Below are 16,808 nucleotides of genomic sequence, written 5' to 3'. Positions count from 1 at the left end.
CGGCGATAAATGCGGCCGCCGGCGCGGCTCGGCATCAAAGCCGACCGGCCGGCTGGGTTAAACGGCGACGGCACGCGTGCGACGACGGCGGCTACCGGCGGCACGGGAAACGGCGGCGGTAGTCGAAGGCGACGGCCGACGACTCGAAGCGGCGGCTAGCGGCTCTAGGAGGAGAGGAAGAGGAAAAGAAGGGAGGGGATGCCTCACCGAGGGTGGCCGGCGCGGAGGAAGGCGATGGCGGACGGCGACGGCAAGCCACGGGAGGACGGCGTCGGCTAGCGGACGAGCTTCGGCGTGCCCTAAGGAAGGAGAAGAGAGGGATTAGAGAGAGAGAGATGGACCATGGCGATCGGGATCCATGGCCGAAGGCGGCGGTAGAGGTGGCGCTCACCCGTGCGCGTGGAGATGAGGGCTCCGGCGACGAACCTCGACGGAGGAGGGGTGGACGAGGTGGACCTCGGCCGCGCGAAGCTAACGGCGGCGACGGCGTGAGACGGCGGCGAGCCTAGCGGCGGCTAGCGGCGGCCGGAGTAGCAAAAGCGGCGGCGGCGGGTGGTTGCACGGCGCGGAGGCGATGGGGAGCTCGGGAGAGGTCGGCGCAATGGGGAAAAAGCGAGAGGGGGTGCCGGCGATGCTTAAATAGGGGATGGGGGAACCGGACGTGGCCGGGAGCGGCGGGATTCGACGGCCGACGTGGGGGAGTGGGGAGGAGAGAGAGGCGGGATTCGAAATTCGAATCCCGGCCATCTCGGGCGCGGGCGCGAGCGGGAGAGAGAGGGGAGCGGGCGCGGGGAACGCGGCGCACGCGCGGACGTGGCCGACGTGGCCCGGGAGTGGCGGAGGCGTGGGCGCGGCAGCCGTTGCGGGCGCGGCGGCGCGCCGGGGTCGGCGGGAGGTGGGAGACGGGCCCGACAGGTGGGCCCCACCTGTCGGCGACCCCGAGAGGAGGGAGGCGGGCGGCCGGCTACTGGGCTGGGCCTCGGCCTGCGGCCGGCCCAGCAAGGAGGAGGGGGGAAGGAAAAGGGAAATGGGCCGACGGCCCATTTCGCAAAAAGGAGGAAAAAGAGGGGAAAAAAGAAAAAGAAAAAGAAAAAAAGGAATTTCCCTGGAATTTAAAATTGCACTTGCTCCATTTTAATTGGTTAAAATTATTTCTAGAGCTCTGAAAATTTCACTAAAAATCCTGTTAATGAATTTCGACATGTAGAACTCAAGAAAAATTCCACATGTCCATTCCGATTATTATTTGCATTTATTAAATTAGGGTTTCTCTCTAGGTTAAATTAAACAGTTTCTTCGGACAATTTATTTTATGATTTTAGAGCAAGGGAGGGGAACTTCAGGGCGTGACAAACGTTGCGGCCGATCTGCGTTGAGAAGCATCTTTGGATCATACGTTGATAAGTTGCTCCTGCGTTTTTTAGTCCGAACGGCATGGTGACATAGCAATAAGCTCCAAAGGGCGTGATGAATGAAGTCTTCAAGCAGTCGGATTCCTTCAGTCGGATCTGATGATACCCCGAGTAGCAATCCAGAAAACTGAGAAGCTCACAGCCGGCGGTTGAGTCAACTACCTGGTCAATGCGAGGCAACCCAAAAGGATCTTTGGGACAAGACTTGTTGAGGTCGGTATAATCAACACACATGCGCCATTGCCCTGTTTTCTTCCGAACTAAAACCGGGTTTGCCAGCCAGTCGGGATGAAGGACTTCTTTGATGAAGCCTGCTGCTAACAGCTTGGTTAATTCCTCCTTGATCGCATCCTTCCTGTCTTGTGCGAATCGGCGGAGTCGTTGTTTGATAGGCTTGGCATCTTCTTTGACATGTAAGGAGTGCTCAATCACCTCTCTAGGAATACCGGGCATATCAGATGGTTTCCACGCAAAGATATCTTTATTGTTCTGAAGAAAGGTGATGAGCGCGCTTTCCTATTTACAATCTAACTCGGCGCCTATTACAGCAGTTTTAGTAGGATCAGAGGGATCTAGGGGAATCTTCTTAGTCTTGGCTTCGGTTTCTCCACTTTTTGAAGTCTTGGTAGCAGGTATTTCTCCTTCGCTCGCCGTGGCTGCAGCCAGTCGGATATCCTCTCGGGCAGACGTCATCTCGCGGGTTTGAGCCATGTCGCAACTCTCCTTGTCGCATGTGACGGCTTGCTTGATGTCACTCCGTAGGGATAGCACTCCTCGGGGACCAGGCATCTTCATCATCATGTAAGTGTAGTGCGGGACGGCCATGAACTTGGCTAACGCCGGGCGTCCGAGTATGGCATGGTAAGCTGTCTCGAAATCGGCGACTTCGAAGCTGATATTCTCTGTGCGAAAGTTTTCCCGAGTGCCGAAAGTGACCGGGAGGGTGATCTGGCCGAGTGGAGTTGCGGATAATCCTGGAATCACTCCGTGAAAAGGCGCATTGCTTGGTTTTAACTCGGAGCGAGGAATCTGCATATCATCCAAGGTCTTGGCGAAGAGGATATTGAGTGCACTGCCACCGTCGATGAGGGTTCTGCGAAGCTTGACATTACGGACCACTGGGTCTAGTACCAGGGGGTACCGCCCCGGGTGGACCACTCGGTCAGGATGATCCGAGCGGTCAAACTTGATTGCGATCTCTGACCATCGAAGATATTGGGGCGTGTCGGGCTGAACAGCATTGATCTCCCGTTCAGTCAACTTCTGCTTCCGTTTAGACTCATAAGCCAGGGGGCCGCCGAAGATATGGTTGAGCTCCTTGCGGTGATCTTGAAAACCTGCCGGGGTGTCGCCGTCGTCCTTCTTCCTCGACGTGCTTTGTTCTTCGTCAGAGTTCTTCCGTGCAGTCTTGGTGTATTGATCCGCGAATTGCTTGTAGACGAAACAATCTTTGGCCACGTGGTTGGAGTTAGGATGGTGCGGGCATTGGGAGTTCATGATCTTGTCGAACGTGTTGACGCGCGAACGCTGTCGAGAAGAGTGACTGGCGGTTGCAACAAGTTCCGCAGGCTTACGCTTGCGGTCCTTATGATTGTTACTTCCACCTCCTCCCGTAGCCGGCGTACCCTTGTTTTGCTTCCAACTGGGACCCGACTGCTTTGATGCGGTGACGGCGTCTTCAGCTTTGGCGTACTCGTTGGCTTTTTCAAACATGAGCTTGACTGTCCTGGGAGGCTTACGCCCAAACTTGCCGACTAGTTCTTCGTGGCGAATCCCTTTGGTGAACGCGGCGATGATGACGTCGTCGGTGATGTCGGAGATCTTGTTACGTTGTTCAGAAAATCGCCGGATGTAATCTCGAAGGGATTCTCCGGACTTCTGAATGACGTTGTAGAGATCATATTGTGTGCCGGGACGCTCGAAGGTGCCTTGGAAGTTGGCGATGAAGTGGTCGCGTAGTTCGGCCCAAGATCCAATTGTACCACGGGGCAATCCATGGAGCCAAGATCGGGCGGAATCCGCTAAAGCCACTGGTAAATAGTTCGCCATGGCCTTGTTGTCTCCTCCTGCTGCGCGGATTGCGAGACCGTAGACGGTAAGCCACGATTCGGGGTTAGTGGTGCCGTCATACTTCTCTATTCCAGTCGGTTTGAAGCCGGCTGGCCAATCCACTCGACGCAGGTCGTCGGTGAAGGCTGCTACTCCGTCAAGGTCGTCGTCGTGGCGGTCCGGCGAGTGATGGTAGCCTCGAGCTGCTCGGCGCTGTATGATCGTGTCGCGAAGATCGATGGGGCGGCGACGAGGTGGTGAGCGAGGCCGTTCCACTCGGCGCTCCCTACGAAGGTCGGGAGGTGAGTGAACAGACCGCTCGTCGTGACCCCTGCTCCTGCGGTTGGATCCTGCGCCGGTGATGCTGAGGCTTGGATGACGGTAGTCATGAGATCGGAAGTGGGGAACTCGGCTGCCAGTCGGCGTGTGGACGCTTTCGGAGTTAACTGGGACCGAAGCCGCAATCATGGTCTTCGTCTGGTTCAAGATGTTGACGACGTGGTCGGATTGATTGAGCTCGTTTTGGTTGAGGAGGGTGTCGAGAAGGGTGATCGCGGCAACCGCATTCTGTTGAGGGGTGCGGAAAACCGGTGTCCCTTCGACATCTTGCTGGCCGATGAGATCACGCGCTCGGCGCCCTGCTTCCAAAGCTCGATGACGTCGATCCTCAGCCTCCTTCGCGGTCCGCTCACGGTCCTGCTGCTCACGCCGTAGCCGTTCTTGTTCTTGTGCTTGATGCTCCTCCTCCAGTCGGCGACGTTCTTCGGTCTCCCGGGCTTGGCGTTGCTCCTCCGTCTCATTATTGGCCATGAAAACGCCAAAGTAGAGAGGGGTGTAGTTGTCATCTAGGCTTCCGTCGAAGTCGTCGAAGTCGTTGTAGCGAGAACTAAATTCGTCGTACTCCACAATGTCAGTAGGACGTGAGTCGACGGTGGGAGAGCTGTTGTAGTCATCCAGCTGATCCGTCGAAACCGTGCCGAGTGGTTGGAGGATGACGCCGACTTCCCTGAAGCTAGGCGAAATCGGTGTTGAAGCCGACTTCCGCCTAGGCCTACGGGATGAAGACGCTGTCGTGGTGGAGACGGCCGCTAAATCGTCGGGGAGCTTCATCAGGACTGGTGGGTAAGCCCCATCATCTTGATCTGGTGTCGTTGGAGAAGATGCGATCTCAGCCGAGTGGTTTGAAGCCGACTCGATTGAGATGGTCTTGAAGTAGGTTTCAGCCGCGTTTGGGAATCCAAACGGGACTGAGATCCGGTTCTCTCCCGACTGGTCCGATTCCGAGTCAAGGAGAGAGATCTTGCCGAAGTTGTTGGTGACGAAGTCGAGGCTGCCGAACCGAAACGTCTGCCCGGGTGGGAAGACGAGGTCGTCGATGCCGGAGATGGGACCCATTGCACTGATCGGCGAAAAGCTTGACGCTACCCCTACCTGGCGCGCCAACTGTCGAAACTAGATTTCGGCAATAATAAAAGGGGGTGGCTATCAAGCTAGAAAAGTGTATGGGTTTGGAGACAAAGGATTTATACAGGTTCAGGCCTTCTTATAAAAGAAGTAATACCCTACTCCTGTCCGGGGATGAATCCGCCGAGTGTGTTATTGATTGTATGATTTAGAGAAAATCAACATCTGCCCCTAGAGGCACCCGGACCCCCCTTATATATGGGAAAGAGTCCGTGTTACAAAAGATAATCTATATCCCTAACGGAATATGTAAATACAGATAAAATACAGTCGTGACCGACTAAGTCTCAAGGTGTTTCCTTGATGTACAAGTTAAGAAACAAACCCAGGATACACATAAGATATTCTATCTATATTCGGTATCCTATATTCAGTTCAAATATCATCGCCGTGTAGATATGGGATATCCATAATCTCCACAAGTGCCATGACTGTGGTGGTCCTCTCACTAATTATATGCATTTAAGCTCTTACAATGATTGCAGCTAATGATGGCACGATCAACTTTCCAGCAAGGAGCCACACAAACACTTAACTACTGCACAACAGAGCAAATTCACAGCTACTTCAAATCACCTTAGGACTGAAATATTCAGCACTAGCATAATAACATTTTAATGCCAGTAGCAAATCTGGCTAGTGTTTTTATGTGATATGCTTAATCATGATTAATAACTTCAGAATTGAGAAGTAAACATGTACAATTAGGAGGACCATTGGATCCGTGAGTTTCAATTTCGACAAAAAGAAATATAGGAAGGTTATCACCGGCACCTATGTTAGAGACGCTGTTAATGTGCGTCTGTAGTGGTGTGTATGTTTGCACCTTAGAGTAAGAAGTGTAGTGTGTAGTATGGAAATCTCTCTTAAATCACTCGAGTGAAAATCTAGTTGTTTATTGCATATTAATTAAATGATTATAAAAAAATCTAAAAAAAATTACAGGATAATTAATATGTAATATATCATTGCATAAACATATAAGTTAAAATTTGATTTCTACAAATTGTAATAAAGAAATTAAAGTTGGTTGTGAATATACATGCATTAGTTAAAGTATTTTATAACTTAAAGTCAAATTTAAACTTGCACGTATGTGAAGTGATATATTTTAATAATTTTGTGCGATAAATGAATATAGTTCCAGTAATTAATTACATTGCATATATCTCAGTAGTAGTACTCCTTCAATATTGCATATTGGGATTGGGATCCTCTGACTTTGGAAGCGACTCCTCTGACTTTTGAAGCGAACGGCAGACATGCACAGTAAAATGAGTCTGTTGCTACAGTGTGAAATAGTGATTTGCAGTTTTACTGTAGTAAACAGTGCGAAAATACTGTTTATAGTTACTATTCACCGATTTACTGTAGCGATCGATCTTGTTCGTTCGCTGTGGATCAGACGGCTAGAAATATTCCCAAAGTCACGGTACTGTAGCTCTCTGACTTTACACATGTAAATCCTCTGACTTTCCCGTATATTGGCATGGGAGGAATTGGATTTTCATCTCCCTATAGAATATCTTCTCGGTTTTTACATGTCACCTAAATAGACATATATATTTTCTTAAAAATAAAAGCATAGATCAATATGAAATATATCACTACACAAACATATAATGCTAAATTCAAACGGTAAGGTTGCAAAAAAGGAAAACTAAAAATAGTTAATATACTTTCGTTTATATTTATTATTTTTATTGTAATTTATAGAAGTTGAATTTAAACATGTACTATAGAGTGATATATTCCATATTAATCTATGAATTTTTTTATAATTATATAATTATTGAGATGACACGTAAGAAACAATAATATCCACTCGAGAGATAAAACCACTTTCCCTAGTCGCAAGTTGGATCCGAATATATTAGCGGGTACGGGCTTGCACGGCCACCCGCATCAACTCTTCCACTCTCTCCATTCCTAATCCATTTCATCTCCCTCGCTATAAAACTCCATATATAAACTAACCACCTCCAAGCTTCTCTCTCTCGCTCACAATCTCTCTCTCTCTCACACACACACACATCTCTCGATCGCTTGGACGAGGCAGCGAGCGAGCCATGGAGACCGAGCCGTCGACGCCGATGACGCAGTCGTCCTACTTCGCCGGCTGCATGGGCTCGCCGGCGTGGCTGCCGGCGGTGCAGAGGAGCCCCGCGCGGTTCCACCTCCTCTCGCGCGACGCCGCCGCCGGCCGCGACGACGGCGGCCGGCGAGCGTGGAGCCGGCTGCTGAGGAGGCTGGTGCGGGAGAGCAGGAGCTTCTGCAGCCTCGGCAGCAGGCACGGCGGCGCCATGGCCGCCGCCACCACCACCTTCCACTACGACGCCGCCAGCTACGCCAAGAACTTCGACGACGGCCGACGCGCCCACTACGCCGCCTCCGCCCAAGCGCCGCCGCCGGTCGCCGGAGCTAGCTAGCTAGAGGGTTTCTTGATCTTTTCTTTTCCTTTTTTTGTTTCTTTTTTCCTTCTTTTTTATTTGGTGGTTCGCTTGTAGCTATTAATTAGCTCTGTTCTTGAAATGGTAGTTGAAGTGTTGATTTTCGTGGATGACTTCACCAGAATCTTTGCAGGTACAGAGGAGATATATGGATTCTCCTTGATTTGTTGCTATGAACTGGATTAGCATAATTAACGTACATATCGAGTAATGGTAACATTTCATTGATAAATTGGTAGCTGGCTCGACTGACTTCGAAGACCAGCATTTAATTTCGACAGTACTCTGTAGTATGCTATTGCTATACCAGAATCAAGAACCTGAATTTGCTATGAGAAGAACTGTCAGTCGATTGCTCCAGCTGTGAGCTTACTCAAAATTTCATCAGAAGATAATTAAGGGAAGAAATGGTTGGAATCATGGACGGTGTAACATTTTTTAAACAAAAGTGGGTTAAAAGCAATGCGATGCAGTCATGCAGATGAACCACTCGAGGAAAAAGCACGCATTAATCATGGCCTGATCATGGACGAGATAAAAAGGCAGCTTGCCTACGCCAATAATCAGAGTGATCCAGCCAGAATTTAGTCTCAACCGTGCTGAACTGAATGAATCGCAATGAAAATCGCCTTCAATTTTTGGCACCGGTGATGCTGTGCTGTCGCCTGTTCATGGAAATATCTGTCTCGACGAGGACAACCTTTCTTTCCCAACTGAATCTGCTTAGCTGCATATCCAATCTTGATCTTGACTGAATCTGCTTAGATACATATATATCCAATCTTGATCTTGACTGAACTTTCCCCCATGACGTTGCTTGTGGCAAGAGCAAAGCTCGAGCATTTGGTACCAGTACTAATAACTAGCAGCTAGACCTCCAGAGACAAAGCATTGTCATTGCTTTCCTCTCACTCATGATCAAGTCTGAAACTTTTTCTTATCCTTAAGTCCTTACCGAGGACTAGCTCTCTTGTTTATGTTCTGAAAATTAACCAAATGATTGTACATTAGTACTGCTACGTTTTTATGGTGGAAATAATGTCCACAAATCAACCACACCACAGCAAGTCAGCAAGTCCTAATCTCAAAATTAAGTACTGCCTTTACAGTGGTCTCTAATTAAGGTGACTGTTTGTTGCGACGTCGTGGTCTGAGACAACCACGTCTTCTATAGGCGACAATGCCATTGACGCTTCAGTCTCATTACAACGGATTTTCAGTATGTGTCAACGAAATGGTCGATGGAGCTGTAGCAACAGTATGCATGAATGCATGATCAGGGGGGCAGGATTTTTGCGTTTTAAAAGAACTCGTGGATAATCTCTAGCATGTGGATGTGTTTTTGGTCTGATTGTGATTATTGTGGCGCTGGAATGTTCAGGCACTGTGCGAAAATCATTGGAGTAAGGCTGAGCTTAGATACAAACTTTTTCTTCAAACTTCTAACTTTTCTATCACATCAAAACTTTTCTACACACACAAACTTCTAACTTTTCCGTCACATCGTTCCAATTTCAATCAAACTTTTAATTTTGGTGTGAACTAAACACACCCTAAACAGCTAAACTGGACCCGGAGCTGTGCTGGAGATTGGTGCAGTGTCAATGCTAACTCTGAATTCTGAATTCGTACTACACCATTTGCAGATGCAGATGCAGGTATAGTAGTGGCTGGTGTGCACTGGCTGAGGAGAAGCACTGCTTGGATCCAGGAATCAATCAAGGGCATTAAAACTTGAGGCGGTCTGGGCTAGGAGGCTATGACGACACCAGTGTGCCATAAATTGTGTTGTTGGTCCAGAATGACGACTATGGACTGTTATTAACAGGAGAAATCTCCAAGCTTCAGTAGAGTATAGATGTAGTCGCTCTAGCCATCCACATGATTACTTGGATCTAGGATCTTGCGCCCTAGGCTACGCACTGAAGGATGAAGAAATCATAAATAGTAGCTTTAATTGGTGTTGAAGATAAAAATAAAGAGAGTCAGGACACAGCAAATAAGAAAGTATTAATTGAATTTTAATTTTAATTATTATAAACACAAAGTATAAATTTATATTATATTTTAAATTATCTTATAAATATAAAGTTTTCTAATAAAATATATCGGTTGGAAATCGAGATAAAATAAAAATAATAATAATAACATTTGCTACAATTCGCATTTCATAAGGACTCCGTGGCCCAATGGATAAGGCGCTGGTCTACGGAACCAGAGATTCTGGGTTCGATCCCCAGCGGAGTCGTTTCTTAAAAATATTTTTTTGGGGTTTGCGGCCTTCTCCTTCCCCGTTTGAGTTGAAGACATTTTCTTTTTATTAAACAAAAGCTCCCGTTCCTTCCGTTTTAAAATTACTTAAAATTTTGACCACTGGTCTTCTTTTGAGAATAATATCGACAAGTCATGTTAACAAAGTGTGCTATATCATAAATGTAATTATGAAACTTATCTGTCACTTTTTGTTAGTGTGGTTAATTAGTGGTCAAAGTTTAAATACCAGAATCAAAACCAAATGTCTAAGGGAAATGATTTCCCACCCCTCTTTAAATCTTAACCTTTCATTCTCCCTCATCCATTTAATCCCTAACCCTTCATTCATTTCCCAATCCCAATCCCACCCATCATTTCCCATTATCCAAACACACCCTCAGTTAATTGAAAACGGAGGAAGTAATAACCTTTTTTTTTTTTTGCCAAACCTTGTTTGGGACCGAGTAAAGGACTCGACAGCCCAAGGAATACTGTTTTGCAATGCTATTGTTCAGTCCATAGCAGAGTGATAATAGTATTCATTTTATCGAAAGATTGATCATTAACAGTCTAAAATACCATAACGAAAATACCGCGGCATGAGGACAAATAGTAGACAATTGTTCACCAAAGTTGCTACCACCAAGTTCCTACTACCTCTCCAAGCTCAAAAGTCGCATCTACCCGTGGCGGTCGACCACAACCACTTTACATAACTACTGCATACTATTCCTACGGTAAATAAATATAGGGGAGTTCAAGTGATATCAGAATTCAGAAGCATAGGAAGGTAACGTTGAGCTATCACAGCTCGGGTCAAAATTCTTTCTTGTTCCAATAGCTTGGCAGGTCACTTGCGCGCCTCAGCCTTCCTCTCGTCCTTGGCTGTCAATAGTAAAAGTACAAAAAACATCAGCATGTAATTTGTGGTAGGGCAGAAACAAACAGTTTATTCTACAAGTTACAATCACTAAGTTTTGTATGGCTTAAGGACGTGAAGGAAAAGTTAGTGTCAGTGTAAGATTGCGCTTGTCACTCTTAGTTGACGTACAAATATGGCCAACTCCCGAGGAACGTTAGGTAACTAGCCGCTATGGGTGGATGAATGGAAAAACATGCCAAAACAAACTAATAGCAGCTGCTCTGGGTTTATGAAGATACTTAGACTAAGATCTGAATCTTCTAAAGTTCCAATAAACTTGCTTCTAACAGATAAAGACACATACCAGCCTTTTCCTCTTCACGCTTCTTTGCAGCTTCCGCCCTCTGTTGGCGTATCAAAGTAAGACGCTCTATAGTTGGAAAAGGGCAAGTTAATATCATGATTGTTTGAGATTATGATAAGTAACTGCGCTCGAATAAAAGAAAAGTAGCATAGTATGCATCACATACGAAATATGGAACAACACATAGTCACATACATACTTGCACTAAAATATAAAATATACACACATGCAAAGGAGGAATTGTATCTATTTCTTAAAAGAGGTTCTGGTTGATGAAAGGGCAAATAGCATGACGTGGGTCATCATTTCCTAATGCTGGTATGCTAAAACCATATACTAGTTTAGGCTGTCAAATGACAGATCATTCCTTCAAAGCTCTTACTTGTGTAGTTACATGAACTCGACAGAAAATATGAGCACAACCTGCAAGATCCAAGCATAAACAAACCAATATCTAAAAATAGAGATCAAACTTTTATAACTTTGACTATTAGTAACTTTAAAAATATTTAGTTTAAAGGCACTATAACAACATATATAAATTTGTCTTACAAAGTATTATTTCCTTTGCAAAATGTATGACGCCATTGACTTTTTGCACAAAGTTTGATCATTTGTCTTATTCAAAAATTTAATATGAATATGTAAAAGTATAAGTTAAGATTATATTTTTGATAATACAACAAGTCACAACAAATGATATTTAAATTATTTTTTTGAATAAGACGAATGGTCAAACGTTATGCAAAAAGTCAACGATGTAATACATTTTGAAATGGAGGAAGTACTATAATTGTATATATTATGATAAAAGAACCTCAAAGATATTTAAGAGACTGTGTCATAGTTAAAACATCAAAAATTATAGAACCGGAGGAAGTATAGTTCAAACCATAGAAGGATGGTGTCACAGAATAGCCATAAACATTTGTTACTTAGGTCCTCACCTAAATCTTTCCTAGCCTGTTCAGTTTTCCCTTGCTCCTGGAGCTTCATGTGACGCTCATGAGATTTCTGTTTTTCAAGCTCCTCTCTGCAACAGGAAAAAGTTTGTAAAAGTGCTGAATATGGCAACGATGCATTCTGATGTGTTTATAAGGATTATGAAAACTGCTTTATATTTTCCATAAATGATGTCAGGGTCAGGATCAGGATCATTTTGTTACCAATAATGTTTCAAAATAATGACTGCAGATTGTACTTAATTAAAAACAGGAAGATAAAATGCAATGAAGATGACTCATGGACATGAAAAATATCAACAAATCGTAGTGTAAAATATTATTGGAATACTTTTCTTCAGCATTGTTTGAAAACAATCCTGAGAGGAGATGGTCCTACCAGCCATCCCTCTATGATGTCAACTGTAGGCAGTCCTTATAAACTTACACCTATGCTGTTGACATTCAACATTATATTTTTCACTTAATTTACACATGAAGGAAAAATACTTTTAAATTGACAGGAGCATTGCATAGTACACAAACCCACCTTTCACGCCTGGAGAGATCAGATGTCCTACCAATCTGTACCAGAGCAAAATTAGTCAAGTAGTCATATAAACACAAAAATGAATCAAATTTGTACACTTAATTGAAAAGAGTATAACAGTAGCAGTATCACAAAGCCCACACATACAATGAAGTACAAGGACGATAACATTCTGAAAGGCATGGTAAGTACATGGAGTAAAATCACTCATTCTAGCATAACTTTACTGAATATTCACTTGTGCACCTCACTCAATAGAATTGACACAAAAAAAAGCTAAATCTATTACTAAAGCAGACGTACAGTCTAACTCTGTATATAACTTGTGACCTGTAAATGTTCTTCCCCTCAGAACTGCATCGCTACCAGACTACCTCCATCATGAACAGAAACAAATATTTGACTTACATCAATGTCCTTGGCTTTTATATTCTTTGGTTTCACCAGGTTTGGATTCTCAATCTCGATAAGACCTTCAGTGCCTTTATGTTTCTGATATAATATTGAAAAATAGAACAGTTATCACATAAGAAATAAATAGTTTAGACAATGAAGGGTCAAAGGAGGGCAAATGCATGCTTTCAGCAGGACAATGTCTTACGTTCTTCTGGAAGTTGTCAGATTCTTCCTCATCTGATTCTTGGCTTCTATCATATTCCTCATCTGATTCTTGCCTTCTATCATATACCTCCTTTTCAGATTGCTTCTATTTGATTTAATGATACAAGACAGTGGCAACAAGCAGCATATCAGTTTATCAAATCATAAGCACATTATGACATGCACACCTTGGTTCAAAGCAAAATTATAGCTAAGACTGTGGGGCTCAAGTCTCAACACAATTTGACAAAAAAAAATGCTTTTACAGGACTCCAAAGAGGCTAGAAATGCTTTATGCCACTATGGTAATTGGTTATTGATCAGAAATCCATTGATTTATCATGGTAATGAAAAGAGAAGTTGGTCCAAAAAAAAAGTAGCAGAACAATTTAATAATAAGTAGTATTTTTTTATAGGCTTGCAGCCTAGCCAAAAATTTTATATGTTTGCACAGCATAAGAGAGAAATAACGAAGCAAGCTAAATGTTATGTTTAATATCAATAACTAGGTAGAAAAGAAAAGGGCATGAATGAACCTTCTTAAAGTTCTTTGGACGACCTGCTGAAGTACCGGCAGCTGCATTCAAAATACAGAAATAAGCTCAAAACATTGATCAAATAGTGTAAAAACTATCCATTTTCTATTCCATTAGGATGCAGAGGCAGCAAGCAACTAGCTCCAAATTCGTGAGATATCAAAAATAAATGACACTCAACATGACGCCCAAAGTTCCATCTTAATTCTCAAAATACTACACTTAATGCTAGCGTCGTGGCAGGGTGTGTGGTTTCATCCCCATGGTCCCAAAAAAGAAACGAGATTTGGAGGGAGAGACATCCCTCCAAATATATTTTTTAAGAAATTGTGAACGTGTTGGGGATTGAACACAAGACCTCGGGGTTGAAACCACACACCCCTTGCCACAGCACTATCAAGTGCATCTCTCTACCCCAAGGTCCCGTGTTCGAATCCCTACACGCGCACACTTTCTTCTTGATTATTCAACACCAAGTTCTTCTTTGATTGTCCAGCAGTTAAAAATTTGGCAAAGTGCTCAAAAAATCATAAACACAACAATTCTACAAGTTACACCGAGCTCTTCATAGCCGATTCCGCAAACCACGAGCCTTAGGAATCTGGATGGATGAACATACCCACGGATTACTACGAGAGACATCAATAGAACAGTGAAAAACAAACAATACTTCAAACCTAAAAGAACAAATTAAACCCTCCTCTCTCCCACAAAACAAAGCACAAACTGCTTGCAAACCATGACAAATTCTCAATAATAATAAGAAATACACACAATGTGGGATCAAACCAAACACTGCGATGGTAGAGCAACAAGCTCCCGATCGCCCGATCTGAAAACCCCAACCCCCTCTTCAAAAAAAAGGAGGGTTTTATGCCCGGAACAAGCCACCTCGTTCAAGCGAAACACCAAGCATCATTCATCCCACAAACTCTGTCGATCAGTGACACTCCAATTAAGCAACCAAATCTCCCTACTTATTAAACCCAAAAAGCATCCGACGCGCGAGGATTGCGAGCCAAACGGCCGTACGGCGGCGAGAGGGGAGGGTGGTGGTGGTGGGGCACACCGCCGCCTCGTAGCTTACCGATCTGCTCCTCGCTGGAGAAGCTCCGCTCCCCGGTGGGCTTGCCCTTGAACTTTCCCCTCGCCATGGAGCTCGTCGGCGGCGACGTAAGCCCTACTGCGGCGACTGCTCTCCTCCTCCCGCGGCGGGGGTTTCTGCTTCGCCTCCTCGCCGCGGCGCCTTTTATAGGCCGAGCCATCCGGGCCCGAACCGGCCCGGGCCCATCCGGCCCAAACCGGTCTCCCGGTCTGGCCCGGACCGGTCTCCGCAAAAACCGTCTCGAACTCTTCTTCTTCGTGTGTGTTCTTGAGAGTATAAAATGATTTCCGGTGACGACACGGAGGTGGAAGGGTCTCGAGCTCCTCGGCGTCCCGGCGAAATCGAAGCTTCCGCGTCGTCTCCTCGACGAACTCGAGACCGGCACGGCGTCCGAGAGCGCGCGATCGGCATGGCGGGATTAGGAAAGGGGGAGAGTAGCGGCGGCGGTGGCGGCGGCGGAGGGGAGATGGGGTTCAGGTTCAAGCCGAGGGAGGCGGAGGCCGTGGAGTACTACCTTCTCCCCCGGCTGCAGGGCCGGCCGCCCGTGCCCAACCCCGCCATCGTCGTGGAGAACGTCTACGAGTTCGAGCCGGAGCGGCTCATCAATGGTGCGCTCCTCTTCTTCTTCTTTGATCGAGTTGTTCTTGTTTCTTGGTGATCTTGATCGGATCAATGGCGTGCAGAGAAGTGCAACGGCGGCGTCGCCGGCGAGGGCGAGGAGGGGTGGTACTTCCTGTCGCCGAGGGATCGCAAGTACAGGAACGGGAAGCGGCCGTCGCGGAGCACGGAGGACAAGGCCGGGCGGTGGAAGGCGTCGACGGGGAAGACGGAGGGGAAGGACCCGATCACGGAGTGCTATGGCTGGGTCAAGTTCTGCGTCACCAGCCTCGTCTACTTCAAGGGCCCCGTCAAGACGGAGAAGAAGACCAAGTGGCTGATGCGCGAGTTCACCATCCCGCACTTCGAGAACAAGCTCGACAAGACCGCCGCCGCCGGCGGCAGCAGCAACCAGGTCAGCCGCCTCTTGTGTTCTTGTTTTTTTTTTTGGGTTAATCGCTGTAGCTCAAATCGAGCTTGTTCTTGCAGCGGCAGCTGGATCAGTACGTGTTGTGCAGGATTTACACGTCGCCGAAGAAAGGCGCAGACGACGGCGAGCAAGCCGAAGTCGTCCGCGGCGGCGGCGGCGGCGGCGAGGACATCGACGAGTGGGCGGAAGCCTGCGCTGTCTTCGACTTGGGTCCCGAGACGGCGGAGGGCAGCGACAATGCGGATGCGGCGGCGGCGGAGGGAGACATGCGGTCGGCGAAACAGGCGGGCAAGAGGCCCGTGGCGGCGGCGGCGGTGGCCGAGCAGCCGTCGAAGCGGCCGTGGCTGCCACCATCACCGTCGACGCCATGTGACGGCGGGCCATCGCAAGCGATGGGCAACCGCCAAGTCCCAATGCAGGGGCTATCACTCATGCACAACTTCCCGCCTCCGCCGACGACGTTCTGCGGCCACGCGCCATTTCAGCAAGGATTCCCGGTGCACAACAACCGCGCGCAGATGCGGTGGCCGACGATGCAGCACAACTGCATGCCGTCGCCGGCGCACAGCTTCCAGCCGCGGCCGGTGCAGCGGCGACCGGTGCTCGTCGGCCAAGCGCCACCGCAGCGGCGACCGGTGCATCACGTCGGCGGCCACGCGCCGATGCACATGCACCAGGCGCAGTGGACGCCGGTGCACATCGCCCAAGCGCCGATGCAGCAGCTGCCGTTTGACGATTGGGTGTTCGATCCGTTCGACGACCCGCCACCGCCGATGCAGCAGCTACCGGTGATGATGAACAACTACCAGCCGCAAGCGCCAATGCAGCTGCCGCCGATGATGAACAATGACCAGCCGGCGATGGTGCACGGCGGCGAGCTCCAGGCGCCAATGCAGCTGCTGCCGGCGACGACGCACGGCGGCGAGGTCCAGGCGCCAATGCCGCTGAACGTGTACGAGGAGGAGCAGAGGCCATCGCAAGAAGACGGGGGACAATGCACAAATGCAGAAGGATGAATCTTTTTCCTTCTTTTTTTTCACTAGCTTAATCATCCAAATGTACTCTTTTGCACGGAACCAATGTGTTGCCTAATCCTATATACTTATATATGCTTACATAGCTCATCCCTACTAAGTGTAATTAATGTTATTTCTCTCTTTTCTCATTAAGCAATCATTCAAATTATTTCTAATCT

General features: G+C 47.1%; 3 protein-coding genes and 1 non-coding gene across 4 annotated transcripts; 3 read left to right on the top strand and 1 right to left on the bottom strand.

Annotated features, from left to right (window-relative positions):
• The first annotated feature begins 6,924 nt into the window (after positions 1-6,924).
• Positions 6,925-7,479, top strand: LOC4339319 (uncharacterized). Its single transcript, XM_015783406.3, has one exon. It carries the CDS (start codon positions 6,995-6,997, stop codon positions 7,352-7,354), a length of 360 nt encoding a protein of 119 aa, XP_015638892.1. The 5' UTR covers positions 6,925-6,994; the 3' UTR covers positions 7,355-7,479.
• A 2,071-nt stretch (positions 7,480-9,550) lies between these two features.
• Positions 9,551-9,623, top strand: TRNAR-ACG (transfer RNA arginine (anticodon ACG)). The gene has a single exon. It is a non-coding gene; the product is annotated as a tRNA-Arg (tRNA).
• A 529-nt stretch (positions 9,624-10,152) lies between these two features.
• On the bottom strand, positions 10,153-14,704 carry LOC4339317 (uncharacterized). The gene is made up of 8 exons (XM_015782952.3): positions 14,569-14,704; positions 13,482-13,522; positions 12,947-13,051; positions 12,754-12,837; positions 12,346-12,380; positions 11,802-11,887; positions 10,855-10,920; positions 10,153-10,513 (listed from the first exon to the last, which is right to left on the bottom strand). Exons 1-8 carry the CDS (start codon positions 14,633-14,635, stop codon positions 10,479-10,481), a joined length of 519 nt encoding a protein of 172 aa, XP_015638438.1. The 5' UTR covers positions 14,636-14,704; the 3' UTR covers positions 10,153-10,478.
• Positions 14,705-14,995: 291 nt separating this feature from the next.
• On the top strand, positions 14,996-16,629 carry LOC112939030 (uncharacterized). The gene is made up of 3 exons (XM_066310938.1): positions 14,996-15,194; positions 15,270-15,598; positions 15,673-16,629. The coding sequence occupies exons 1-3, from the start codon at positions 14,996-14,998 to the stop codon at positions 16,627-16,629; spliced, it is 1,485 nt and encodes a 494-aa protein (XP_066167035.1).
• The last annotated feature ends 179 nt before the right edge of the window (positions 16,630-16,808 follow it).

The sequence above is a fragment of the Oryza sativa genome, chromosome 5 (genome assembly GCF_034140825.1).
Source record: "Oryza sativa Japonica Group chromosome 5, ASM3414082v1".
In the NCBI taxonomy this organism is placed as follows: Eukaryota; Viridiplantae; Streptophyta; class Magnoliopsida; order Poales; family Poaceae; genus Oryza; species Oryza sativa.
The sequence above is the reverse complement of the archived record's forward strand: the minus strand, read 5'-3'. Positions and strand labels throughout refer to the sequence as shown.

Excerpts from the sequence above, each read along its gene's own strand:
- LOC112939030 (XM_066310938.1), top strand. The coding sequence starts at position 14,996 with ATGGCGGGATTAGGAAAGGGGGAGAGTAGCGGCGGCGGTGGCGGCGGC. Across the intron at positions 15,195-15,269 it reads GCCGGAGCGGCTCATCAATG|AGAAGTGCAACGGCGGCGTC; the intron begins GTGCGCTCCTCT and ends AATGGCGTGCAG. Across the intron at positions 15,599-15,672 it reads CCGGCGGCAGCAGCAACCAG|CGGCAGCTGGATCAGTACGT; the intron begins GTCAGCCGCCTC and ends TTGTTCTTGCAG.
- LOC4339317 (XM_015782952.3), bottom strand. The coding sequence starts at position 14,635 with ATGGCGAGGGGAAAGTTCAAGGGCAAGCCCACCGGGGAGCGGAGCTTC. Across the intron at positions 12,381-12,753 it reads TAAAAGCCAAGGACATTGAT|ATTGGTAGGACATCTGATCT; the intron begins GTAAGTCAAATA and ends GCTCTGGTACAG. Across the intron at positions 11,888-12,345 it reads GATCTCTCCAGGCGTGAAAG|AGAGGAGCTTGAAAAACAGA; the intron begins GTGGGTTTGTGT and ends TTCCTGTTGCAG.
- LOC4339319 (XM_015783406.3), top strand. The coding sequence starts at position 6,995 with ATGGAGACCGAGCCGTCGACGCCGATGACGCAGTCGTCCTACTTCGCC.